General features: G+C 47.4%; 1 protein-coding gene across 1 annotated transcript; it reads right to left on the bottom strand.

Moving 5' to 3' along the window:
• Positions 1 to 241: 241 nt before the first annotated feature.
• LOC126523002 (neprilysin-11-like) lies at positions 242 to 19,788 on the bottom strand. The gene is made up of 6 exons (XM_055066470.2): positions 19,626 to 19,788; positions 11,703 to 12,013; positions 9,546 to 10,080; positions 5,653 to 6,231; positions 4,434 to 4,817; positions 242 to 1,178 (listed from the first exon to the last, which is right to left on the bottom strand). Exons 1-6 carry the CDS (start codon positions 19,737 to 19,739, stop codon positions 894 to 896), a joined length of 2,208 nt encoding a protein of 735 aa, XP_054922445.2. The 5' UTR covers positions 19,740 to 19,788; the 3' UTR covers positions 242 to 893.
• Positions 19,789 to 27,171: the final 7,383 nt, after the last annotated feature.

Raw genomic sequence — 27,171 nt, forward strand, 5'->3', positions numbered from 1 at the left:
TAGTTCTAAAGGCGTCAAAAAGACCCTCAATTAGCTGAAAACTGACCATGTTCTACGGCGTCCCCAAAGCACCTTTGCAAGTGACATTCAATCGGAATGCTGCTCGCAATAAAGTTAATCCTGCAAACGTTCATCTCGATACGCCCGTTTGTCTTTAGAGAATACATTATTGAAAGCGCCTTAGGCTAGCTTCAAAGCTTACTTAACAGAACTTTGGCGATTTTCCACAGTCGCAAATCACTCCGCACTCATATGAATCCATGCTTCAGCCAAAATATTACCCTACTGAAGCGGTAAATTATACGCGACAAGTCGCCGGCACGGCACAAGAAAGAGCAGCGAGTATATTCACTGAGCTGAAACATCACAGAGTTCAATTATCCACTATTCGGCACATATATACGTCAGTGATTTTTGTATGTGACAGCTTGACAGGGAAGCGCCGAATATAAAGTAATATTTCTTGGCGCAGCTGTCACAGCATGCTTCGGTTATTGGTGCCTTGCGGCTGCTGTCGTTTTTCTTTGTTCGGTGTATAAGGGTAGTTATTATTACTTTGTTTCGTTGTTTCCTTGTCTGATACTTGAATTGCTAGCTAACCAGAGAAGACATCATTTCAGCTCATACGATCCTTCGTTTTGCTCTCTGTGTGGTATACACGCATCTTTATCCACTCCTGTGAAAGCCCTGCACAGGGCTGGCGGTATTCGCAAATCAATAAAACAAAGAAAAATTTATAATGCGCACAGCCCAACCTAAACGACGCATGTTTGCGTACGTCATACAACCATTAAACAATCGAGATTAGCTTAAGCTACGCGAACGTAAGACACAGCTATAACAATGAACTCGCATCGTAAACACGAAATATTGCGTAAGCCGGTTGTCGGTGTCTAGGCGTCCAAGAAGCTGCACTTCTCAGCGGCGCTCATCGCAGAGTCCCGCGAGCAGCTGAAGGCTTTGAGGAAAGGCCGGAAGTGACGCAGAGGAACGTTGCAGCGCTCCCTCGCGGAGGGGGCGCCGCAGAGTGCGTGGCAGTAGGTGATGAAGAAAATGTGCTCATCCGTGTATGCATCCAGGTGGGGCAACTTGAAATCGTACAACCGCCGTGAATCTTCGTAGACGGCCTTCTTGAAGGCCGCGAAGGCTATCTTCAGCGCCACCAAGGCCGGAAACACCTGCGAACCGCAGCGCCGTCACTGTGTGATAATTGCCCCTACTCCGCAATAGCTGCAAGGTTTGAATGTGGATGCACGGACGCCATTGTAGTCGGTGAAAGCCTAAGAATGCAGTGGCAAATGCATATCGCAGTCTAACTCGAGAATTTCATTCTCGAGTTAGAAAACATACTAAAAAGACTCGGAACGCCCTCAACAATTCATTTTAAGCTTTTCCGTGAACTACTTACGATTTTTTGTCTTTCTTTTTCATGAGGTGACATGGGTGTTGTGACGTCATGAGGAAAAAAGTGGTCACGTGTAAGCAATGAGGGGCAACTTTTGGAACTCGCAACGGCTAATTCGATAGTTTGTTACGCCACCACATCGGGCCGCACTACGAGTAGCAACTAGAGATGTGTGAATAGTAATTTTGAGACCGAATAGAATACGAATCGAATAGTGCCATAAGTCAATTGAATCGAATATCGAATACTTTCGCAATAGCTTTCCGGTAACGAACAGTCACAAAAATATAAAACGGTGTTCACACATCCCATACTATTTGTAACGTTAGCAAGTTCTTCCTATTATTATTTACGCATACTGCCGCCTCACTGCGAGACATTGCTGGAATGGTTACAAAACGAGCACATATTTAATATGACATGATATAAAAATAACACCATTTGGTTAACATCATAAACAGACTATGTACACATTACACGTATAGAGCGAAAGAGGAAGGTAATTATAATGTAATTCGCATAGCATGAAAAGTGCTATGCGACGAAGCAATGAAACATGATACAAGAACTAGCATAACTCGGTTAGCATCATAAACAAGCTACGTGCCCATTACGCATATATAGGATGAAACAAAATAACTAATGTAATCTGCGTCGTGGCTCCGTGGGTAGGACGCCCGGCTCGGCTGCGCGATGCGCGTGGTCCGATGCCGACCGCCGGACACCCATCGGCTTATAAAGATGGATGCAAGCAGCCCCGCGTCCGCCTTTTCAGGGTTGCGTTGCTTCGGAGCAGGTTCGTAAGACGGCTATGCTTGCTGTGCGAGAACCAAGGCAAACAAAACGCCAAACAACTCTCAAATAAATGAGTCTGGCGCTGCCACGCTGCCATAACTTCCCCGTAAGGTGTTGTATTTCCAAGCGTCCGGAACTCCAGTTGCCGCGCACTGGGCCGGGAACGCGCGTGTACCTAATTTTGCCGGTAGGGTACCCGGCGGAGGCACTCGTCTGGCACCTACTGAAGCGGCAGATGCGCGACTATTTCACCAAAGCTGTGGTGGGGACAAGGCGCGACCCAGGTACAATTCGTAAATCCCTACGGGAGCCCCACTTCGAGATGAGAACCCATGTGAACAACCAAGCGCCGGGTCGTGCTACATATATATACCCATTAGACAAACCGATGGGTTTCCGGCGGCCCTACATAAGTTATGAAGCGTTGTTCGTTAAAAGCACAAATGGAGCATTACGAACGAGTAAGCTGTTTGTTCGCTTGCACAGGATCCTCCCTGAGCGAAGTATACACAGCCTGCTCAACTACGTTAGTTCTCAGGACTGATGCCTATAAACAATGCACCCGAGGGAATACAATTGATTACAATTTTTCTACAATTTCATGTTTATTTGCGCGCATTTGACGTTCTGAAATATTCGATAAGTATTCGGAATATATTCGTATAAGAATAGTGACTATTGCTTTCGAAAACCGAATCGAATAATACACTACTCGATTTGTTATTCGAAAGCTCCGAATATTCGCAAAACTCTGGTAAACATAGCAGAAGACCGTCAGGCAGACATTATAAACGGGTGCCTTCCTTCCAAGCGGCCAGTGCCGGTAATATTTTCCTGAACTGCATTGTAAGTGAGCTGTGGAGTTTGCACAGAGTAAGTTATGTTCAACAAAACAACTAAACCTTAGCATACGTAAACTTTTTAACAGATATTTTGCCTGTTTTGACGTGCATTTAAGTGCACCGTTCATTATCCTCAAGGCCGAAAAGGTCGTTACAGTAAGTACGCCAAATAACTCATGTACTGTCAAAAACTAGGCAATCACATATCGGAAATTTTCGATCGACATTAAAACCTTTCATTAATAAATAAATCTTTATTTATTTAACACACACCCACTGCGCCTATTGGCATTACACTGGGGATGAGACGAGGGCGGGGTGGGGGGTGTTATCATTCTTAGAGCAATACAGCAGGTGAGCATGACGAAGCAAACATGAAGCAATGTGCACGCGTGTAATATAAAAAAAGGAGCCCTAAAACAAAACAGGATAAACTGCGAACATGCTGAAAACACGTATACTGCCGCTCGAGACATTCAAACTCGATAAAGCGACTTGACCGACAGGGCACAGGTACAGTGTGGTCCACTGAAGCACACCGAGTGTAGAACACTCGGTGTTCAAGTGGGAAACCGCCACCGGCTCTGCACCAGACGACTTGCGTTTAGTGGCACTGGCGCCTTTCTGCGCGTGCACCCGTGCAGGGCACTCATTCTGGAATGCCAGCAAACATTAGAGTGGTTGTTTGTAAAGGAGGCACACTAAAGAAAAAGGATGTCGTCACGTGTTCTAGTAATTTACCGTACTACAATACCAAAAAAGAAAACGCCAACTCTTGTCGCGAAAAAGAGGCTTGGCAAGTCAGAAAAGGGGCGTGAAGGAAAAGACCGGTGGCGACGCCGCCTCGAAGTTCCCGCACCAGTTCACCGTGACGTCATGGATTTTGACGGCGTGTACGAGGCGCTAATTATTTATTTATCGGTAAAAAACGGACTGCAGGCACTGTGTTCTAAAGGAGCCAAAGATTGAAGATTGCAAGTTCGGGGAACCTTTATTGAGCCAAAGCGTCCCCGCCCCCTGCCCCCCCAAAATACTTTGAAATTCGTGGCTTCACACAGAGGCACAAGCTCTGGGGTTTCGGCGCGAAATTAAAGAAAAATTAACTTTGACCTTCATTTTCTCTGACAATCAATTTATCATCGCGAAATTCACGAAAATAGAGTTTTCAAAGAACACTTTACTAGTCTGTACTTATTTAGTGTTTGTATTTAGCGTCCCTTTAACAGTGGACCGTATTGTACCTTCTGTGCAGTAGATCGATGTGCAACAGGATCCATAGCGCAAGATTTGCGATACAAATCGTTTATCTGGCCCTCACAGCATTCGGATGGGCGTGAAAAATCTGATTCGCCGCCGCCGAGGAAACGAACGGCAACGAGAAGTTCCCTTACTCGCACCGCATGGAGGGCGGAGTCGTTGCCGTTGTGGGCCGCGAGCTCGCACTCTGCCCTGCTGCGGTAGTCGGCCTGCTTCCACCAGCGCGTTCGCCTGCCGGATTCGTCGAGCCCGCTGCCGCGCAGATCGAAGCTCCTGGCGTACTGCGCCGCCAAGACCGTGCCCAGAGCGCCGTAGTTCATGGCGAACGTGCCTTTCAGGTAGTACAGCGGGGCTGCGACCGAACCCAGCGACACGTCGGCACGGTTGGCGACGTAGACGTAGCTGGCGTGGCGGTCGCTGGGAAACATGCGACGGCTGCAGACGTTGTCGAAGAGCGACCTCTCTGAGCGCAGGTCGCGGTAGGAACGCGAGGCGTTCAACAGGTTGCTCATAAAGCCCTGCGGGACGCACGAATGAAAATTGGCGTAGAGCGGGCATGGTTCCCGAACGTGGTGGATAATGCCGCTGTGAGGTTGTTAGAGACATCCCAAGGCAGAAAGTTGTCAAGCGGCGTATTTCTTTGAGTCGTTTCGGTACTGTATGTGCGTGCTACATCAACTGACCCGTCAAAGGAGCGGAGAGGCCATAAATATTTATCTTAACCGAGAAAGCACAACACCCTGGAAAAGGCGAGTGAACACACTGTGCCATCGTAAGCAAACTAAGTAGCTGAGGAAACTTAAACGACATAAAATACGACACAATAGGGCACTCGCTATAGAATATAAATGAGCTTCAATTAACACCCACTCGAGAAATTCAGCTTGCTCGTAAACGCTTTTATTTTGACAAACAGTGCAAGAGTGAAAAGTAGAGAAATAAGACGTTGGCGTGCAGAAGTAAAGACGTATTTAATGCTATAGCTGGATCACGCCTAGCCATCTTCTCAAGGTTTGTGAGGGCTACCTCCTGGGCGCACCACACCTACTTGACCTGCCATCACGCGCCGTAATTTTCCCGTATCCCCTCTTTTCGACCCTCCAGTCATCTCGCACGCACTAGTTGGAAGAGCTGGCACGCTACACCCCATCTTACCCCTACCCACCCAGCCTTCCACGGGACACGTAATTTCTGCAATAAGCACAAAATTACCGCGCCTCTCCTGCACCATGCATGCAAAGATTAGATTGACCAATTGTTATTTCGAAATTTAAACATTATCCCTCTTGCGACATCACAACGTGAAGGCTCGTCCAGGTAATGTCTCGCGACGCTTTCTGGAGAGTTGCCTACCGTTCCAGCGGCGCCGTAGCGATTGCCGAGTCGCTGACGCCAATCCTTGTCGAAGAAATCGGCCGGCGGCAGCAGCACCAGCGAGAGCCTGTTCACTTTGCGGAGCGCCACCTGTTTAGCTGAAGCCTCTATCCAGGTGGACTCGTTCAGCTTCGCCGCGGCGACTAGTTTCAGTACGCTCTCGAAATCAGCCACGTTGCGTCTGGCGTCCTCCGGGCCGAAAGTGTTAGCCAGGAGCTCGGCTACACTCAGCAAACCGAATCGGGACTCGGCGTACTCGAAGCAGGCGTACCTGCGGTGTCCGACGGTGTCATCGTGGAAGACCAGCTCGGCCCTGTTGGCGACCGCCCAAAGGTGCGACTGGACGAAGACCCAGGCGAGACCAACGACTAGCAGGTGGTTTCCGTAGGCTTGCAGCAGCTTGCCCACGTTGCTGAGCACCGCTGGCCCGTCGACGACGACCCAGTGCTCGTCGGTCCAAACGAACTGCCCCGCAAATTGCTTGTTGACCAGCGTAAGCCACGCACCGGGTTCAACAGAGGGCGTGTTGTTGCCGAGGGAGCTAAACTGAAACCAGGTCTGTTCGGGGAAAAAAAGAGTGGCGGGAGAATGTGAGACAGAAAAAAAAGTCGCAGTTTCGCCCGAAAGGCGAAGCATCGATGGCGATAGCAAATCAGTGAACTGCTATACGAAGTAATGATAATAGTTTTATCGGCCGTATAACCCCGTAAACATAGGCATCCTAACTATATTGGCAAGCATGGTGCAGCGCGCGCACAAGCAAACATGAACGCATTTCACTCGATGACCGTGGAAACTCGCTGCGCTGGAGTGGGGAAGCGCGGCAGCAGCCGCGATCGAATTTGTCTTCTTGCTGCATCTCGAATCACCGCGAACAAAGCCGCGAAAACAAAAGCACGCGGCAAACTGTGTCCCCGTCGCAGGTAGCTTTCAATATACAGCGGCACGGGCGGGCGGGCGCGGGCGCCCGGGCCGCCATAAGTAGAACGCGCATTGCCCTCTCTACCCTCCCCCTGGAGCCAATCGCGCGACGGAATACGGCACACGCTTCCTCCCCGCTTTCCTCCGTTGCGTGCGCGAGATTGAGTTGCTGTCACAGGCTCATGTTATCGCACTTGGACTTCACGCGGTACCTCACGGTGACGGCGACGCCGACACCGGCAGCGGAAATGTGCCTGGAGCGTTCATATAATTGCGTTTGCAATAAGATTTAAGTTAGTAAGGCAAATCAGTTGTGCAGATCCTCGTAAGGTGGAAGAATATTACTGAGAGGGACAAGTTGTTATCCACGCCAGTGTTGCACGAGGCTACAGAGGAAACTCGTGCGGTTTCTCTCACGCGGCCGAAAAAAAATCCGTAATGGTCAAGGGATCGAACCCGGTACCAACGCCTTTCCGCGGCGGTTGCTCTACCATCGGAGCTAACAGGCGGCAAGACGATCGCAGAGCGAATTAAAAATCGAGAGCTCGTTTTTTTTTTCGAGAAAACTGCATGGGTTTCCCTTGTAGCTTCGTACTATAGATGAACATTTTATCTCATATTTGAGTGGGTGAATCAATAGCCGAACGAGCTTGTACTTGAGAGAATGATGGGTAAGCGAGATAGTCAGGGAGCTCACGTGAGAAAATGAGTGACCTATAGCGCGAATAGAATGGTTGGTGATGAATGTAGTGTTTTGTGGCGCAAGGGCCAAGAATGACCAAAGAAAGGAATTCTGCGACTTTATATGCCAAAACGATGGTTTCATTATGAGGCACGCCGTAGTGGCGGACTGCGGAAATTTGGATTGCCTTGGATTCTTTAACGTGCACCTAAATCTAAGTACAAGGTTGTTTTCGTATTTCGCCCCCATCGAAATGCGGCCGCCGTGGCCGGGATTCGTTCCCGCGACCTCGTGCTTAGTAGCCCAACACCAAAGAATGACAAAGAGAGCCAGGTCAGTGTTAATGAGTTCAAAGTTAAGCAATGAATTACGAGCTGTAGATGTGACGGAGTTGTAAAGGGGCCTAACAGACGATCGCCGTAAAGTGCGTAAAAACTAATGTACTAAAATTGTGGGAATGATTATGAAGTGTGCTACGGACACGAAAGATACAGTGTGAAAGAATGACGTTATACTAAAATATGTCAAAGGCATTTTTTTTCAAAAAGCGCTACCGCCTTAACAGAGCCCCTGAAGCGCAAGGACCTGAAGGCGTGTGATATACAAAATCTATCACAGCGGCATCCTTTGCAGAGAGGATGCGCTGCGAAATTATTTTGCTAGTAACATGCAAGATCACATCGTTCAAAAAATCTAGAATAGCTTTGGTGTTAAAAAGCGGTTCTTCGCCGAGAAACAGAGCAGGTTGGAGAGCGACACCAATAGCGGTAGGCTATAGAGTAAAATGTTTCTCTCTCTTTCGGCTTCCCGACACTCTACGCGGACGTGGAGAACGGTGAGCCTCTCACCACATCTACCACGCGTTGGAGGTTCATTACAAGTCGATAGAAAATTATGAGTGCCGTATGTGCACTATCCAGGTTTTTTTTTTTTTGGCAAAGTTGCAATGGGTAATGCTGGAGGTCAGTGTTATAAAATTGAGCAGAGTATATTTATGCTAAGAGAAATAGGCGCAAATTTATCATCATGTGGTTTGAAATGACACGGTACAGTGGTACAATGCAAAATTAGACAACTGCGGTTGAAAGGAAGTCGGTCAGAGTGGCTATGTGAGCTTGCTGAGGCGTTTAATAGTTTGTTGTAGCGAGGCGCAAGGGCACAGACATGGGACACAGTGCGTTAACGCACTGCGTGGGCGTCTGTTTGAAGTTGGCGCTGTGTGTTGTCTCATCTGCCTTTGATGTCCGTGCCCTTGCGCCTGCGCTGCAACAAAATTAGAAGGCGTAACACAAAAGGCTATACGGAATATTTGAGACTATATTTGTCCAGAGCTCTACAAGCACGCTGCATCACCCAAATGGCCACTCATTGCATTCATAAATCACCAACTCGTTTGCCTTGACACTTCTTGCGTTTCTATAGAGCGTTCTCGCAGATCGCAAAACCAAGCAACAGCTTTACCAAGCTGCCTGAGTATCAACAGTGAAAATGCTGCGCCCGCTACCTGCCATTGCAAGCAGCGTGCAAACGGAGGAGTTGTGTACATTTTACCTTTAACCTGTAGCAAAGTACATACGGATCTCTCCAATATGTATACGTTGTCGCCTGTCAAGTCATTGTCGCCAGTGCGGTTGCGTGCCGTTCTTTGACAGCATGTCGGTAAAAATCAAATCCTTGAGCTTTAGGTGCCAGGACAACGAAGTCATTATGAAGCATGCCGTACTGGGGGACCCCGAATTAGTTTTCATCATCTGAGGTTCTTTAAGGTGCACTCAATGCTCGGTATGCGGGCGTTTGTCCATTTCGCCCCCATCGAAATGCCGTCGCCGCGGCGTGAATTTGATCCCTTGCGCCCTCGCGCTTACCAGTGCAACGCCAAAGCCAGTACGCCACCACGGTCGGCAGCATGCCCGTAATCATATGCAACGAGGCACCGCGATCAGCGTACGTGCTGACATTTTCTGTGGCCTCCGAGGTCGCAACGGTGCACATGCGCCGTTTCGACCTCATTGTAAAACGTGAGAGCACGTGCCTCAGCCAGGCGTCGGTATTGCTATGCCAGAGAATAAACTGCTTTTTAACTATGGCTAGCGATTGTATTGTTCATGTGACTAAGCAATTTGCTTAAGTCGTATCCAGTCTGCTGTGTCTTAGCACGCTTTCCTCAATAAGCATTCATTCGATATGTTGCGATCGCTCTGCGTTCTTTACTGCGCACTGCCTAAATTGCGTCATTTCCACCTCGCCCCTCTTCACACTCTGCATATACCTGCTCCGACTCGTCGGCAGCCACGTCGAGCTTGGCCGCCAGGATGACCTCCTCCAGTTCCCTCAACGTCGCCGCCGTAACGCTCGACTGTGGCGACACCGAGAGGACCCGGCAGTACTCGTGCACGTAGCCTTCGTATTCTTGCGCGCCGCCTGTTGCCGCGGACCTGCGGCGGACGTTGTCCTGCCAGACGTAACCGAGCTTGCCGCGGGAGAGCACCAGCGCGGCCGGCGCGGGCTCGGCCGTCGGCAGGGCGACGACGCGCACGTCGAAGAGGAAGTTGAGGTTCCAGTTGATGGCCAGGTCCAGCATCAGGTCCAGCGGGTCCACGCCGTCGGCCGGCTGCGGGCTCTCGGGCCAGAGCATTCCGCGCGCAGCGCGGAACTCTCGGAATTCGGCCAGACTGCGCTCGGTGTCGCTGCGCTTCGGGTCGACGCAGCTCTGGTAGAGCAGCTCGGCTGTGAGCGTGGACCCTGCGGCGGCGGCTGCGGCGGCTTGGTTTTCCTCGAGCGATCTGGCGCCGGCATCGAGGGTCCTGCGGCACGGAACGGCACCGTTGCTTGGTAACTTGACGAGAAAGTCGGTAAATTTAGCGAGTATTTAGTAACGTTAACGAAAGTCGTCCTTTCTCTTTTTTTTTCAACGTTAGTGATTCTTTAGTGGCTTCTCTAGTGACGTAAATTGCCGCTGAATTGCCCGGGCAAATTTCATAAAGGATTTCGGCTGGGCTTAATGCCCCGCTCCAATTCTATCCGCCAAAAGTATATGTGCCTCCATCTGTCAAGACTTCTGTAGAGACACATACCGAAGAGCTTGTCGGTGAGCCGTCTGAGTGCATCAAAACGGTCTTTCTAGGCAAAGTGCAATCTTGATCGGACAATAGGCTTGGTACCCTAATATAGCTAGACAAAATAACGAGGGTGTGTGTGTGGGAACAATTTCGAGGTAAAAAAAAAGACCAAATACCGGGCAAGTCATCATCATCACTTAGTGATATCACACAAATAATCACCATGGGCGGCCCCGCATACCAAGGCGTTACTAAAACGAAATGGATGTGCCCTTGATATATCTTCCCTCTAATGTTCAGTCTTTGGGCGTACGAGCGCGGAAGAGTGCGTGTATCGTCAGTTATGCGCGCGATTGAGTGGCAGCGAGCGTGAGAGCTGACGCGAATGTGAGTGCAACTTCTGGCATAAATACATCACGAAGAGTGGGTGAGCGCAGGTCCATGGACCACTCGAAATATTGAAGAATTCTGAAGAAAACCGCAAGACACAGGCACCTCTGTGAAAAGAATCGAAAATTGTCATAAATCTGAAATATAGCTCGTAGCTAGCAACGAATACCATACATGTATACGGGTTCTTCTGAAACGTACATATTCTACAGCTTCGTGCTTTCTGCAGTCATAGCTCATAACATAACTGGTTATAAGGGAATAATTTATATCACAAGGTACTTGTAATGGCTTTCGCAAAGGAGATATGCTAAATTTCGTAAGCAATCTTTTCCCCACCCTCAGTTTGACCTAACCACGATGGCGCTCCTCAGGTTAAAATCGTATAATTAAGCTGTCAACATGCGGGCTGTTTATGCCCTTCCTGCTGCCTTCCCTCCCTCGCCCCATCCAAGTTTTCAAAACGCGCCTCAGATTTAACAGGGAACGCGGAACAAGTAACGCGGCCATTTTGGTTAGGGCAAGTCAGCTGTGTGGGAAAACCTGCTCACGGAATATCGCATATCCCCTATTCTCAAAGAAAATAATCAATTTAGCATACCGTTTTAATAAACCATGCATACCTTAATATAAATGGCCGTAACAAACCGCTTTCATTTCCTAATGAACATTCACTGATCACTTCGCGCCGATTAGGCCCAAATCTGACGGCGCACGGCGCTGCGAGTAAATAGTAACTAGTACGTAGTAATGCCGCTGTCGACCGTGCCTGCCGACAACTGTTATAACGAAACGTACATAACGAAGTAGGTTAGCGTCCCTCTTCAGCTTATCTTTAACGACTCTCCACTGAAAACACTGCAGAGTGTTTTCACGTTATTCACGCCGACTTTCGTGAACACGTTGCACGATCTCTGGCATACAGACTCGCGCACAAACGCGAGCGGTCGCACCGCGCGCTGTCCAGCGGCGCGTACCTAAGATACATCCTGTCGACGAGCGGATCCCTCCCACTCCTTCCGGCGTCGCTCGCCCTGCCGCACGCAAACTCGTAGAAGTCTTGGCACGGGACGGCCTTCGTGTTGAGCGTGCCGAGGAGCTCGGTGGCGTGCGCCACGCAGTCCCCGCTGAAGCAGTAGTCGACGCGCCGGCGCGGATCCTTGAAGAACAGCAGGTAGACGAACAGCAGCGCCGACGCCGCCACCACGAGCGCCAGGAGCAGGCACATGCCGGTCCGCCAGCGCAGGGCCCGCTCCACGGCCGACGTGCGCCGGGTCGTGTCCTCCTGCTGCGGAGCGGCGTATACACTCGCACTTGGAAGATTCGCGGTATACGTTCGAAGTACACGCTTTGCAAGCGACAGTTCGATCCCGCGTGTGCTCGCAACGCACATCGGTATAACGAAAGCGACCGCAGCGCCCCCGGGAACGGACAAGAAACGAATCATATAGAGACAGACGCACGCGTTGTGTCTTGTGTCCGTCTGTTTGTTATTCGTCGTTTGTCTGTATCGGCGCTGTAGTCGCTTTCATTAGGGATCGCCAACTATATCTTGGTCTTGTGCGTTGCCTCAGTATAGAAAGAAGGTGATTGCAGTCACAATGCAAAGAATTAAAGAAACGGTAATGGTTTTTAAAGAGAGAGTAAAAAGAAACACCTGTATCAGACGTTAGGGTAGAAAACTGCGCGTTTTAGTTTAGCGTATCCTGAGCTAAAAGGCGCGTAGACGATTACACACATAAGAGAGTTGCAGGCACATTGTGTGTGTATCTGAACGTGTGCCATCGTCTACGCACCTTTTACTTCAGAATACACCTGTATCAGTTTACATTGATAAAGCATTCTTGAAGAACCATACTTTCATTTATATATATTTCGCAGTAATACGTTGCTTATTCTAGGAAAAAAAGTGACGGTCAATGTCTCATTTTTTTATTTTGCGCCGAAAGCCCAGAGCCGGTACGCCAGTGTGACGTCACGTGTATTGCAAAGTATTTTCGCATTCCGGCTGTTGTGGATAAGTAAAGGTTCTTGAAATTTTTAAGTTATAATATAGGCTTCGGCTCACTTAGGATACAATGTAGCTCATTTTCGCTCATAAAATCCTAATTAGTCTCGAGCAGACGGCGTCAAAACCCTATGACGTCACGGCGGCCTGGAGCGGAAAAGTCCGTAGCGGCGTCGCCAACCGTCTTTAGTTTTTGGCTTCCTTCCTCGCTGATCAAGCGTCTTCTCGCTTCTTTTGGTATTATGGAAGGGTAATTTTGCCAACACAGCTCAATTCGTTTTTTTTTTTCCTCTTTAGTGTCCCTTTAAAGAACCTGTAGTTAGATGGACTAACATAGGCACCAAATAGTACTCGGCCGACGTGAGTCCTGCTGTGTCAATGTCCAGTCTCGGCTCCAGCTTGACCCAAAGCCATAAACCCGAGGTGAGCTTGTATTTTTACCATTAGCGCCGCCAATTGCTTGTGGTCTGTGTAGCACAATATGTAAACCTCTCCGGTACTCGTCGAAAGTTTCGCACGTTCACGCCAATATGCCAGACATTCCTTTTCCATCTATGCGCATGTCGATGTTCGCTTGAATTTAGTTACTGACGCAGAAATGGCTGCTCGGAGCTCTGCACTTGTCTGCCAAGAGCAGTTCCAAGGACGTGTAACACTGAATCAGCGCATTTCTTCTTTTCCTTTTCCTTTTCTTTCGAGAGCAGCCTGCCTGTGCCTAACATAGTTCGTCCAAAGATGTTCCTGCGACGGTGCGCTATGGCTTCAGATGCGTCTGGAAAAAAGGAAGCCACCTACGTGGCTCGCAACCTCACTAAAAGCCTTGGAACCGCCAAGCTGCGAGGTGCGCGCTACAGGTTGATTGTTTTAGCCTGACTCCACATTCGTTGACTATACGTTCTTCTATTTTGCGAAATACATGTCGAAACCTCGACTTCACAATCACCCCACATTTACCTAACTCATCTTCTGTAAAGTTAAAGCGTTTTCGGGGTCACTTGTTATCTTTCTTTTTTTTTTTTTGCGCGCGTGCACGTACAAAGGCGTTCTCACTTGATACTTTTCGCTTGCCTGGATAAAGTTCCATCCCGAAGTTAACAGGTAGTCCTCGAAATTGTACAGCCAGACAAGCCATTCAATCGCATCGGAGAAATAGATGTGCGGCGCGGTTGGTGTGGAGCTCAGTCACGACGAGTTGCTGTCGGCGAGCAGAGCGCCAACGCCGGCTTCGGGTTCGCTCACCGCATTCCCAGCCAACGCGGATATCTGACACCACGTCGGATGCCGGAGGCATCGACGAGGAAGGAGTCATGCACGTTGGTGTACGTTTATGTATTGCCTGCAATGCTGGCCGTTCGTGTACGCTCCAGGAGCGTTCTTTCCTTACATAACACCATTCTGGCTTCTATAGCTGTACCACCATATCTACATGCAGAAGCCAGAGAGCGGCCCCAAGAAACTTCCGGTGACGGGCCTTACCAGCTGCAGCTGCGCCGGAACACAAGGCGTGTTTTTAAGTTCCCCCACTGTGCGAAAAGTCTATTTTTAAGTTTTGAGAAAAAATACATTCGCATTATGCCTTAAGATTAATACACAAAATTTCTCGCATAACTTACGGCAACCTTGACTTGTAAAATTGTCGTTATGTACAGAGGAAAAGTGTTGAAAATCTGCGGGCTTACATTTCAACGCACTCCTGCTACTCGATATAGCCGTCAATGCTTTTCTTGCTCGCTAGATTTAGCGGACTACGTCAGTGAGCAAAACTGGAAGCCGTCCAAGGCCTATGTTTGTAAACAGCGAAAGAGTCTACAGAAAATTTATTCTCTGCCTTTCTGCCATTTCCGTAATGTATGATTATCAACGTTGTATGCTTGACCTGCATTTTGCACCGCATCATTTGACCTTTACCTTTTTTTTTTATTAATATATACCTGCAGGCCCCAGCAGAATTAGTGCGCGAAGAGGAGGGAAGGGCGAGTTACAGAGATCGGCTAATACAGCAGATAAACATGACGTGGCATTGAGGAGGGAGGGGGGGGGGGGGGGGTTACAGTCATAACATGACTAATCATAGCGGACACCATACCTGCTCTCGGAACAAAATTAACAGTCCATCACATTGATAAGCACAAAATAAAAACAAACAATAAATGCACGCTCGACATCTTCTGCGGGACTATAGAAAGTGTGTACTTAGCATTGAAAGAAATTTTATAGATATAAATGAAGTTGAACAAGCTGAAGCTTTGTTTTCAAAGGTGAATAAAGGATCTGGTGCACTACGCAGCAGTGCAGTAAAAGTGCGCACGTACGAAATGCAGTTTTAACTAACGTTTCGACCAGGCTACGGTGGAAAAACATTTATGCAGGCAACGATAATTGGTGCCCGCGATACTTACTGCAGAGCTTACTGCAGCGACCGACTTGCCATACGCCGACTTGTGCTTGCGCCACAGGTGGTCAAGATACGTAGAACTTGGTCTCGCTCACTCGCGAAATATATCTAGCTTAGGATTTTGCTCAGACGCGGAACTCACCAATGTCCTATCTAGTTCGGCTCACTTGGACCCAGATTCACCAAAACCACACATGGTGATCAGGTTTACTCAAACTTTATAGACGGTTTTGCGCTCGCTTTAGTATAGCAGTGAGCCTGAGACCCCAAGAAAATTTCGGTGACGTGTCCTATCATCGAATACTACGCTAAAAAAAGAGTTTTCAAGTGAGAGAAGTGCGTTTATCGACTCAAGCACGAACATTTATTATTTTTCCTGCAATATACGGTGAAATTAATTTGTAGATGATTAGCTGTATATACAGGAAAACTGTTGAACATCTCTGAGCTTCTGCTTTGCCACACTACTGTGGCTAGCCGTTGTCTTCCTTGCCCGAAACCAGAAACCAGAAACTTGCCAATTTCTGTAAACAGCCTAATTGTCTACGCGGACAGTGGTGGGACTGCCGAAAGTCATTTCGGAGCACTTTGTGAAGCAAGTCGAATTGCCTTTTGAACCACTTCGGAGCAGACAAAATTGCATTTTGGAGCAGCTTGGAGCACACAAAATTGCACTTTGAAGCAGTTTGGAGCAGGGCAATCGGAATTTTGGTGGAATAATGGAATATAGAATATGGCAGCGCAATTCGAAACCATGACGAGAAAGAATAAACCAACAAGGGTGCAGTACTGTAGCAGTCTTAAGCAACGCTGTAAGCTGAATTTTGCGGCAGATTACTCCTGATGCTGAAACCGCCTAGTGCATGCAAATTTTGGCAATATTGCCTGTAGCTTTTAATTTAGTGATAGCAATAACAAAAACATGCATTCTGCAATAGTGAGTCCGAAATTTCGAAAAGTCGCCCAAGAAACATTTTATAAACACATTTTTCTTTAATGTGTCGACAGTGTGGGTGAAGTGCCTGGAAATTCGCTTCAGCAAATGCGCTTCAGTCACAGTTATGAACTACTGTGGTTTATTATTGCGATAGCAATCATATGGACATTCCAGGCGCATTTATGCCGGCGGCGTCGGTGTCGCCGTGATGTGCCATATAAAGTCCAAAGTTGATAACATCGTCACCGCGCGCCGTACGATGCCTGTGCAAGTGAAGGCATACAAGGGTGATCTGATGATGGCGACTCAGTCTCGCGCGCACGAGGACGAAAGCGAGGAGAAAGCGCACTGTCTTCCGTTGCGCGCAAGGCAGCCGGGGGGGGGGGGGGGGAGGAATGGGAGGGGGCGTTCTACTCCGGCGGATGCTGCGTATGGCGAGGCCGCGCGGGACCTGTCTTGAAAGCGATCTGCGATGGGGACACAGTGCATGCGCCAAGTGCTAATAGCTTCGTGTGCGCTGTTTTCGCCGCTTAGTTCGAGTTGAAGCGAGAGGTAGCACGAAAGTCAATTCTCCCGCTGCGGCTGCCGCACATCCTCACTCCAGCGTATTGACAGCGAGCGCGCGTGGTGATCGAGTGATATGTGCTCAAGTTTGCTCGTGCGCTCGTGACACCATGCTTGTTCATTTAGTTAGTAAGGGAATGATTACAAGTTTGTAATACCGATAAATCTACTATCCTTGCTATCGAAGCATTGATTGATATCGCAATCAATGCTTCGCCTTTCGGGTGAAACTACGACTTTTTGTTTTAAGTCATTGTTACATAATATACCAGGGCAATTCCAAAGCACCTAATGCTTAACTCTCTGGTATAACGTAAAACTATCCCAAGCTGTTTTTATTCCGAATCCGCTATTAGCACTTCGTGATAGGTGAAAATGGCTCAAGCCTCGCCCATACGCGCTTGAAGACATACTGGATTAGTCTTACGTTATTCAAGGCCGTGGGGACAGAGACGCCCGCCCGCTGAACCCGTTGCAGCGCGCGTCTCCCTAATATCAGTTCGTTCGCAGGCCATCAGCCTACTTTTCGTTGTTTTGCGCCTCAACTAGGGAGCACTGCGCCGCACAGCCAACTCAACCGTACTCTAAGACACTCTAAATACAGCCACCCTGGCCGTTTTGACAGCACTGACGACAGCCGGGACTGGCTGCGCGCGCGCAGGCCGATTGCCGGAAGCGCCGAAAAGACCAGCGCTATAATCGCGAATATTACGAGAAACTGTGCGGGAGGCGCCGGTCGCGTGGTGTGCGGAATGTGAAAGACTGCACTCTTTTTTTCGGAGAACGAATCCACTCGCTGTTCGCGGCACCTGCCGGAGCGCACATGCCGAAGCCGTTCTGGCGCAGTGTGACTGAATTTCGGTCAATTCTAAGCGTTTGGCGCAGTACGGCGCAAGAATTTGCGTTTGTATCAAAATGGCGCAATTGGCGCAGGAGTCCCACCCCTGGGACTCCCTAACTCATACTCATTCAATTTCGCGGAATTATTAATCATGTTTGTGAAGAATGGGGAGGGGGCGGAGGGGAGTAAGGGAAGAATACGCAGCAAAGCTGGGCATCCTTGGGCGGTACTGTCGGGCGACCACATTCGAAGATAGTTCAGCCACACCACACCGGATTGAGTCAGCGTCTGTGATCCGGACTGAGTGACCGACTGATATCCCCAGTGGACTTTCTCTTCTTTTAATCTTTCAGTCCCCCTTTCCCCAGTGTAGTGTAGCCAATCGGGCTCAGTCCTGGTTAACCTCCCTACCTTTCATTTATCATTTGCTCTCTCTCTCTACCAACAAGATTCACGTCGGAGCAACGCCAACCCTGAACTTGAGGCCGAACCTACTGCATTTTGGATTAACCCTTCACTATTCTTGTTAAACTCATTGCTCTAAACGTGTGCATGTAGCGCATACCAGCATCTTCAATCAGAGCCTATAGTTTCATCTGAAGTTTGTCTTGCGCGATCGAACCTCGCTGTCCTATGACATTAGAATAGGTAACTTACTCAACACAGTGCCAATTAACACGAACTGTCTCTGTACCCTATGAACCATCGCTCATGGCTACTCATAGTCAGGGGTCTGCAATTCGAGATTCAGGACACGAATCGGCTAGTGTTGGTTATTCGATCCGTATTCGGTCAAAAAGTTGACTACTCAAGATCGACGAATATATTACTATCTAATGGCATATACGGGATAGCACGTTTCAAAGGAGCCTCGGCGAAGAAAGACCGATACAAGTGGAGGCTTCCTAATGATTATCTTGCGGTTCATAGGTACCAGTGGCAGCACCAAGAAAAAAAAAGTTACACCGAAATAGCAGCTTATAGCGCGCGCAGCTGATGAGCGAAGGCCACGAGAAAGCTACTGCTTTGTGTGTGTGCGTGTGCGTGTGCGTGTGCGTGTGCGTGCGTGTGCGTGTGTGTGTGTGTGTGTGTGTGTGTGTGTGTGTGTGTGTGTGTGTGTGTGTGTGTGTGTGTGTGTGTGTGTGTGTGTGTGTGTGTGTGTGCGCAAAAGCCAATATAGGCTGCTCGACACTATCTCGCGCATTTTTATAGCGACATGCATCGGTACTGACTCGTCGTTCCACAACACCATTTCCTGAGTGATCGCCAAATATATGGCGAATAACTTCCTATCATTCAATAAGAATGTCTCTTTCATGCAGCTTACGAATTCGCGCCGTCTCGGTTTAGACAAAACAATTTATCATTCGAGGCGCACTTGCCAAGTTTGCCTCCAATTTAAACTGCCTGTGATGGCTATAGTGCAGCTCTTATCTCACTCAACATGCACAGTTCCCTATGAGTGCATCCGGTGCAATGCTTTCCGTTGTTTCAGCAATTTAAATGTCATGGCCGATCATGTAAGCAAAAGTATCTGTTTACGATTTACAATATCCAGAAGTGATCAAACGTGAAGTTGTCACCGGCATTACATGCATGTATCGCAGGATATATACAAGCCCTCTCTTATCCAAAGGACTCTCCACACGAACTAATATTTACACAATTCCGACGCACACGTTGTTCCTGGAAAATTTACTCACGAAATCTACATGCGCGTTAGGTTCGAGTAAACAATTGCATTTGTAATGAACGATCTGCAATAGGGACAAGCTATCATTTATCAGCCCTTTTAGCAACAAATCGTCATTGCTCTCTGGCTTAATATGAAAAAAATTTAGTAAGTGAACAATCATCGGTAGTGAATTATAATTTCTTCATGTACGAATATTAAGGGGCGCGTTGCGATCGAAGACACTGCATTTTTTCCCCCATTCCTGGCCGTAAAAACTCAAGTGCGCGTAAGAATCGAGGGCGCTTTGTAATCTATAACGTAATGTAATGTATAACGTAATGCGGTGTATCTGACTCTCTTTACAAATGAAAACAAAACAAGACAAACTCGGTGGTATGCGATATTCTAAGGTCGTTCTTGTCAAACATTCTTATTCCGTTCGATTCGTAAATTTCCCTAAAGACTAAAGGATCCACTCACGCTTCTCTTGGGCGATAACAAGGATCCCCCTGGCGGCTTGCGTTTGCGCGACCGAGGGCTGGCGTTCTTGGCCTGCTGCTCAGATGCCTGCGCGAAGAGAAACGCGGTTACCATATGGCGTGGCAGAGCAGGCGCACGGCAGGCAATTCCCAGCTGAGCACAGCGATTCGTATATGGTCACACGTGGTCACACTGTCTTTGTGTTTGATGATGATGATGATGATGAGGAGGAGGAGGAGGAGGAGGAAGAAGATGATGATGATGATTATGATGATGATGATTATTATTATTATGACGACGACGACGACGACGATGATGATGATGATGATGATGATTATGAAGATGATGATGATGATGTATGCGGCCAGGGATCACCATAGGGCGCCAAGAAAAATTCTGTCTGCGTTTCCATCAAATCTGTAACGCGACAGCTTTGATACTATTCGCAGAGGGCGAGAAATGAGGAAGCATTAATGTGGAAGCATTAATGGCTTGTTTGTCATCTTTGCCAGAGCGTCTACAAGGACAATAATGGCTTGATTGCTACCGGTGACGCTGAGGTATTAGAGAGCTATACCTAAGCGAGCCAGCGGGCCCAGGGGGCCAGCGCAGACGCCACTGCGCACTGGCGTCTACGCTGGCCCGCTGGGCCCGCTGGCTCGCTTAGGTATAGCTCTCTATTAATTATATACCCACCGTGGTGCTTTAGTGACCATGGCGTTGCACTTCTAAGCATGAGGTCGCAGGATCAAATCCCGACCACAGCGGCCGATTTTCGATGGGAACGAAATAAAAATGAGGAAAAAAAAGAAAAGAAAAACGTCCGTGCACCGTGCACTGCGTACACGATAAAGAACTCCAGGTGGCCAAAATCAATCCTGAATTCCTTACCAAGGTATGACTTATAATCAGATCGTGGCTTTGGCATGTTAAACAACGTAATTTTTTTTTATTTATTAGGCGCATCGTCTGCGCTTACTTTTGCGAGCGCTTGTACTGCTTTGAACAAAATCGAAACAATCTGTGCGCTGTATTTGGCGTAGAGGATTGATTTGAATTACGCAGTGTCTGGCGAATTTCAATGTAAATCAATAATTTAAATACAAGACATAACGACTGTCTGATTCGTGAAAACAACCCTGGAGCTACGAGCAAGGCTGTAGTGGAAGGCGCTGGGTCAATTTTAAAAACTGGGATTATTAAACTTGCGGCTGTATGTCAGCTACAACCGTACGAAGCAAACCGACAATGAATCTCAAAAATTAAATCCCTCGACCGAATCCCCTTGTTAATCACGTTCATCGCACAGTACGGGCCTCGACTTGACAGCCTTAATTCAACGGGCATTCAAACATGGTTTATTAACCTGGTTGTAGACTCCGCAGTTCACGTACAACGTCACACGTCGGTTTAAATGATGTCCCGCATCCACCGCCATGACCGTGAGGAGCGCTGGTTAACACTCCCAGAGCTGCTATTGTACACATCCGCACATACCCAAGAAAGTTGACAGGGGAACGGATGCCGCGGTAGCTAATGTGAAAGATGTGGGTCCGGCTTTATTTCTACATTTCAATTAAATATTAGAATTTATTCCGCCCCCAGATTCCTTACTTTGACTGGCCCCATTGTTTGTTTCATGTGGTAACCAGTTGTAACTAACAACAACAAAAACGAGGGACATATAAAAGAGGGACATATAAATATTAGCGTGTACGTATAGGAGACGTTTCTTCTAATCAGATTTATCTAGGGCGTACCAGCAGGTTTTCTCGACTGATCTGCAGTTAGTTACTGACCTCGTTGCAAGCACCATAGCTGGAGAGCCGGTATTGGTCGCTTTTTTTCCCTGCAATATCACCAGGTCGCGGGCCATACATACCATATTTAGCGAAAAGTCGCCAAGTGATGATACGATGATGACTTGCTCGAAATTTTGTCCTTTATGCTTGCTTTTTTAACTATACATAGCTTTATATCACCTTCTGCAGTGGCAAATCACCGGTTGGAACGCGAAAATGGAAAACAATCCGCGATTTTCTAAAACTGCGTCAGACCTCAATATTGTGCGGTGCCTGGAAAATGAGCTTCGATACATCCAGATGGCTAGGTAATAAGCTAATAGTAATGAGCTAATAAGAACAGCGAAAGAAAGAAGAGGAACACGCAGAGAGAAGGAAGAGGTGGCCGGGTGCTTGTGGAACCTTTTCTAATTGAACCGCTCCCTCGATCGAACACCAGCTCGCACCATTTTCAGATTTTTTTATTGCGTTGACGGGACACATACTACAGCGTGACGGGTTGGGCTGTATAGTAGGAGACTGTCCGTAGTGATCGGGTAACAACGGAAATAAAGGACACGGGACGAAGTAGCAATGGGTTTCTCCTCGATCGTCGCGTTTTACATTGTCCGTGGACTTCCATTTGCGTTGTCACCGTGCAAGCACTATAGATGTGACACCGCGTAATATTCGAAAGTGCCAACAAAAAGCGATCGACCGATACTATACGGCACCGTAGTTTCGAGACTGCCATTGTCAACCCACCTCGGTGAATCGGTGGCGCGCAGTGGCGTTCGGATACTGAAAGCGTAGCCTCCGCGCACGCTGTTAGAAAGATGGTGGCGCGCTTGATTCCCGGCCGCGGATACCGCATTCACACGGAGGCGGAATGCAATAAATAAATAAATAAATAAATAAATAAATAAATAAATAAATAAATAAATAAATAAATAAATAACGTTCGTGTATAATTCACTGCAGTGCACGTTAAAGGAGTCTCACCACTATAATCATAGGTCTAATATCCTGTACAGGGTGTTTCAGCGAACACTTTCCAAAATATTTAAAGGTTCACTATGGGAGATATCACAATTCTAGTTCGTGAGGTGGTCCACTCGCAGCGGCGGACACTACTTGCACAAAGAATTGAAAAGTAAGATCCACTAGTTAACGAAAATTCACTAATTAAATTTCTAACTATTTAGCTTATGGCCCATATTGCAATTTACAAATTCCAGCCGTGGAGTTCGCAAAGGCGGATCCACTAGGAACGAATTCTCAACATGACGCCAGTTTCGATATGTTAATTCCAGGATTTTGCGGAGAAATGCATTGGCATTCCAGTTAATTCGTCAACAAAACGTCTTTTGATGCATTGAAGCACACACGTAACAGGAACGCCAATGCATTTCTCCGCCGCTAAGTTCGGGAATTATCTCGAAACTGGTGTCGTCCTGAGAATTCGCTCCTAGTGGATTCGTCTTGTGAATTCCATGGCTAGAATTTATAAACTGCAATATGGGCCATAAGGTAATTAATTATAAACCTAATTAGTGCATTTTTGTTGATTAGTAGATTTTGCTTTTCTATTTTTTGTGCAAGTAGCGTCCGCCGCTTCAAGTAGACCACCTCATCAAGTAGAATTGTGATAGCTGCCACAGGCAACCATTAAAAAAAATTGAAAGTGTTCGCTGAAACACCCTGTATATACACTGCAGGATGAAGGCACTCTCCCAACGACCTCCATTACCCATGTATTCCGCCGCCTGACTGTCCTCTTATACCTGCCTACGAGTTATCTAATCTATTTACCCGCCGTGTTGCTCAGTGGCTATGGTGTTGGGATGCTGAGCACGAGGTCGCGGGATCGAATCCCGCCCACGGCGGCCGCATTTATTTGGGGGCGAAATACGAAAACACCCGCATAGTTAGATTTAGGTGCACGTTAAAGAAGCCCAGGTGGTCGAAATTTCCGGAGTCCTCCACTACGGCGTGCCTCATAATCAGAAAGTGGTTTTGGCACGTAAAACCCCATAATTTAATTTTTAATTTATGTACATCATCTAGTCAGCGGTCGTCTTCTAATCTAATATGTCCTTCCGATTCTTTCTTCTCAACCACTCTGTTATCCAAATGGAGCGCCAATTATCTGCTTTGTGCCCTACACGGCCTAGCAGATTCCATATCTTGCTCTTAATTTCAACTAGAATATCGGGCTATACCAATGTTTGCTCTTTGTATAAATCAAACCGCTTTCTTCCTGTCCCCTAACGTTATGCCTATCATTTCTCGTTCCATCGCTCGTCGCGCGATCATTAGCTCATTTGTTGGCCTTCAAGGTTCTATAAACCGTGCGTAAGCACGCCTATAGAAAGCAATTATCGTACACTTTCTCTTCAGGGTTCCCAACGGTCCTCAAGTGGTCAGAAATAACGCAGAGCCGTCCCTCCGCTACGACGTGTCCATGAGTTGCTTGTGGGCGTTAAGCCTCGCAATTTAATGTTAAACTGCCACTGTCAGAGGCGCGCATAATGGTCAGCCGCCACTCACGTTGAAGCTTTCGCCATGTTTTGCCCGCTTGCTCAAAGCCCCGTCCGATAACCGCACCGCCGGATCGTCGACCGTGGACTGCGAGGGCCTGGGCTCCGCCTGTGCCGTCCCTCGAGGTACTCGTTCCTTGGGCTCCTTGGATATGTCATCCATGGTTCAAGGTGTGCTTCGCAGAGACCAAAGTGGACCAACAGCTTTCCTCAGCTTCTTATCTTCTTCTAGCACGCGATGCACGGTCGGTCGCGCGCTTGCACACATCTTTGTTTTCCCTGTTTGCTATCAGGAACTAATTTGTTTGTTTGTTTGTTTGTTTGTTTGTTTGTTTGTTTGTTTGTTTGTTTGTTTGTTTGTTTTCCTCCAAGAGTGGCTCGCGCCCATTATGGGGAAATGGCCAGGAATCGGGTGTGTTAAGAAAATAATTAGAAGAACTTAAAAACAGGTGAGGGGAGGGGGGGGGGGGGGGGGGCTAGCGTACTCGACAATTTAGCTAGCAACGCAGAGAGGAAAGAAACTGTATGCGTTCAGCCATATAAGAACGTTTGCTGATCCGGATGTACCTGGAGGAACAATTAGAAATGCCGTGTTAGTGTTTCCCTACTTCAATGACTCTGCACCGCATCCTCTACGATTTCGTTGCCCTTTCTACTAATGTCCTAAAGTTCGCGTTTAAAAAACGGGGATCTTTCAATTTGCGTTCAGAATGTATGAGATCCCCTCTGGCACAATCCCTCTTCGCTCGGCCACGATTTCTTTCTTTTTTCTTCTGAAGGCAAACGCCTTAAGTGGCTCGTTGCAATGGCTCATACATAAAGGACGCCGCGTGCAATAGAGTCGTGCAAAAGATATCATCAGCAGCAATTTGGCTCATACCCCTGTAAGCTAGCAAAATATGCACTGGCTTATACCCCCTTAAGGCAGAGGCTACAATCGCTCAGCAAAGTTGTTGTTGTTGTTGTTGTCCTATGTGGCCGTGGCACATACCCACAGTGGGGGATTGGCCAAGAATCGGGCGGTTTAATTAGGTGCCTAAAAATAATAATGATAACAAGGGAGTTAACAATTTGGGCGTGTGAGCTTAAAAGTAAACGTTTTGTGTCTGGAGAAAAAAAAAATAGATAATGAAGCGAACAGTGCGTACGTTCAGCGACGACGACGACGACGATGATGATGATCATGATGATGATGATGATGAATGTAGTGCTTTATGGCGCAAGGGCCAAATATGGTCAAAGAGCGCCAGGCCGGTGTTAATGAGTTCGCAGTAGAGCTATGAATAACGAGAGGTAAATGCTGCGTGACTGTAAAAGGGCCTAACAAACAGTCGCGGTAAATTTCATAAAACCTATATCAGATAAAATTATGCCAATGGTTAATGTGCTGTACTATGGGCACGAAAGATACATTGTGAAACAATGATGATATAGTAAAATATGTCAGAGGTAAAAATTTGCAAGAAGCACTACTGCGCTAACTGCGCCCCTGAAATGCAAGGACCTGGAGGCATGTGCTATACAAACTGCTATCACAGCGGCATCCTCTGAATATAGGATACGAAACTATTGGGCCTCATCGTTCAAGAAACCTAGGACAGCTTTGGTGTCAAAAATGGTTCTTTACCAAGAAAGACAGCAGAGGGTAGAGAGACACGATAGCGATATGCTAGAGGAAAATGTTTCCTTCTCTCTCCTTCGGCTTCCCGACACTCCACGAGGACGTGGAGGACAGTGAGCCTGTCACCACATCTACCACAAGTTGCAGGTTCGTTGCCAGTCAACAGAAAATTGTGAGTACCATATGTGCGTCCTATTCTGAGACGACAGAATACGACATCAGTTCGTCGTGTTTTTATAACAAAGGGCTAGAAACCTGACTTTGGTTTGATCAAATGGAGCTTATTATTTGTTTCAATGTCCCACAAGCGTTGCCAGTGGCTTCGCAGTTTCGTTCGCAAAAAGGCTTGCAATATGTGGCAAGAATAGCAGTGGTAGGATTAATAGCTTGCGATGTAACTGCTGTGGCCATTTGGTCTGCTAGCAAATTACCCTCTATGTATCTATGAACAGATACCCAGCATATTGTCACATGGCTACGAGATGAATAAATACTGCACAAGCCTGAGCAAAGCTCAATAAAAACAGGATTTTTGTGTTTTCTTAAGGACAGTAGTGCTTTTACAACACTTAACGAGTCCGTGAATATTTATTATTTCTAGTTTTAATTTCTTTGTGTGTTTAACCGCAGACAGTACTGCATACGCTTCTGCAGTAAAGATACTTGTATGGGGGCTCAATACACCTGACTAAGATAAACAGGGAGTAACAGCTGCGTAAGAAACGCCAGCATGCGACTTTGATGCATCGGTGTAGAATTCAGAACAAGAGTACTTCGATTGGAGTTCATGGAAATGCATTCGAATTTCGAGCTCTGGTGCGTATTTTATAACTCTTACAAAAGATATGTCACATTCTATCATCTGCCAATCCCTAGGCGGTAGCTGCTTGGCTAAAGGCATTAAGCGATGTTCGAAGAGCGGGATATCCATTTCCACGCTAAGCTCCCTCACACGCAGCGAAAAAGGCTGTCTCACAGAGGGTCGATAATAGAAAAGTGGAGTGTACGTCGAATCGTTAACGGTTTTAGAACACGGATGTCCAAGATTAGAGTGCACCTTGACAAAATGTGTGAAGCTGATGTATGATCTCTGCAGATGGAGTGACCACTCATCCGATTCTACATATAAGCTTTCAATTGGGTTTGTTCTGAAGGCCCCTGTGGCTAGGCTGATACCCAGATGGTGGACGGGATCCAGCATCTTTAGTGCGCTCAGGGCGGCATAGTTGTATACTATGGCGCCAAAGTTTAACCGTGATCGAATGAGGCTCTTGTAAAGATTCATTAAACACTTCCTGTCGCTACCATGTTGTGTGAGATAGCACTTTAAGTAAATTCATTCTTTTTAGACATTTTGCTTTGAGGTATTTTGTGTGGAATGAAAGTGAGCTTAGGGTCGAGTATAAACCTTTGAAATTTGTGTTCTTTGTTGACAAGTATTTGTTGTCCACACAGTTCTACAAAAGCATCTGGAGCCAGACCTCTCTTTCTTGTAGAAAGAACATAGGAACTATTGTGGGGGTTGATTTGAAATTCATTTTGCCTGCCCACTTGGACACCTTGTTTAGGGCCTGCTCTACCTGTCTTTCGCACACTGCGAGATT

This window comes from Dermacentor andersoni, chromosome 6 (genome assembly GCF_023375885.2).
Source record: "Dermacentor andersoni chromosome 6, qqDerAnde1_hic_scaffold, whole genome shotgun sequence".
NCBI lineage: Eukaryota > Metazoa > Arthropoda > Arachnida > Ixodida > Ixodidae > Dermacentor > Dermacentor andersoni.

Bases quoted from the DNA above. Each gene is read 5' to 3' on its own strand.
- LOC126523002 (XM_055066470.2), bottom strand. From the start codon at position 19,739: ATGGTAACCGCGTTTCTCTTCGCGCAGGCATCTGAGCAGCAGGCCAAG. The intron at 12,014-19,625 runs GTGAGTGGATCC...GCCGCTCCGCAG, and splicing joins TGTTATCGCCCAAGAGAAGC to CAGGAGGACACGACCCGGCG. The intron at 1,179-4,433 runs GTAAGGGAACTT...TGCGGTTCGCAG, and splicing joins CCGCCCTCCATGCGGTGCGA to GTGTTTCCGGCCTTGGTGGC.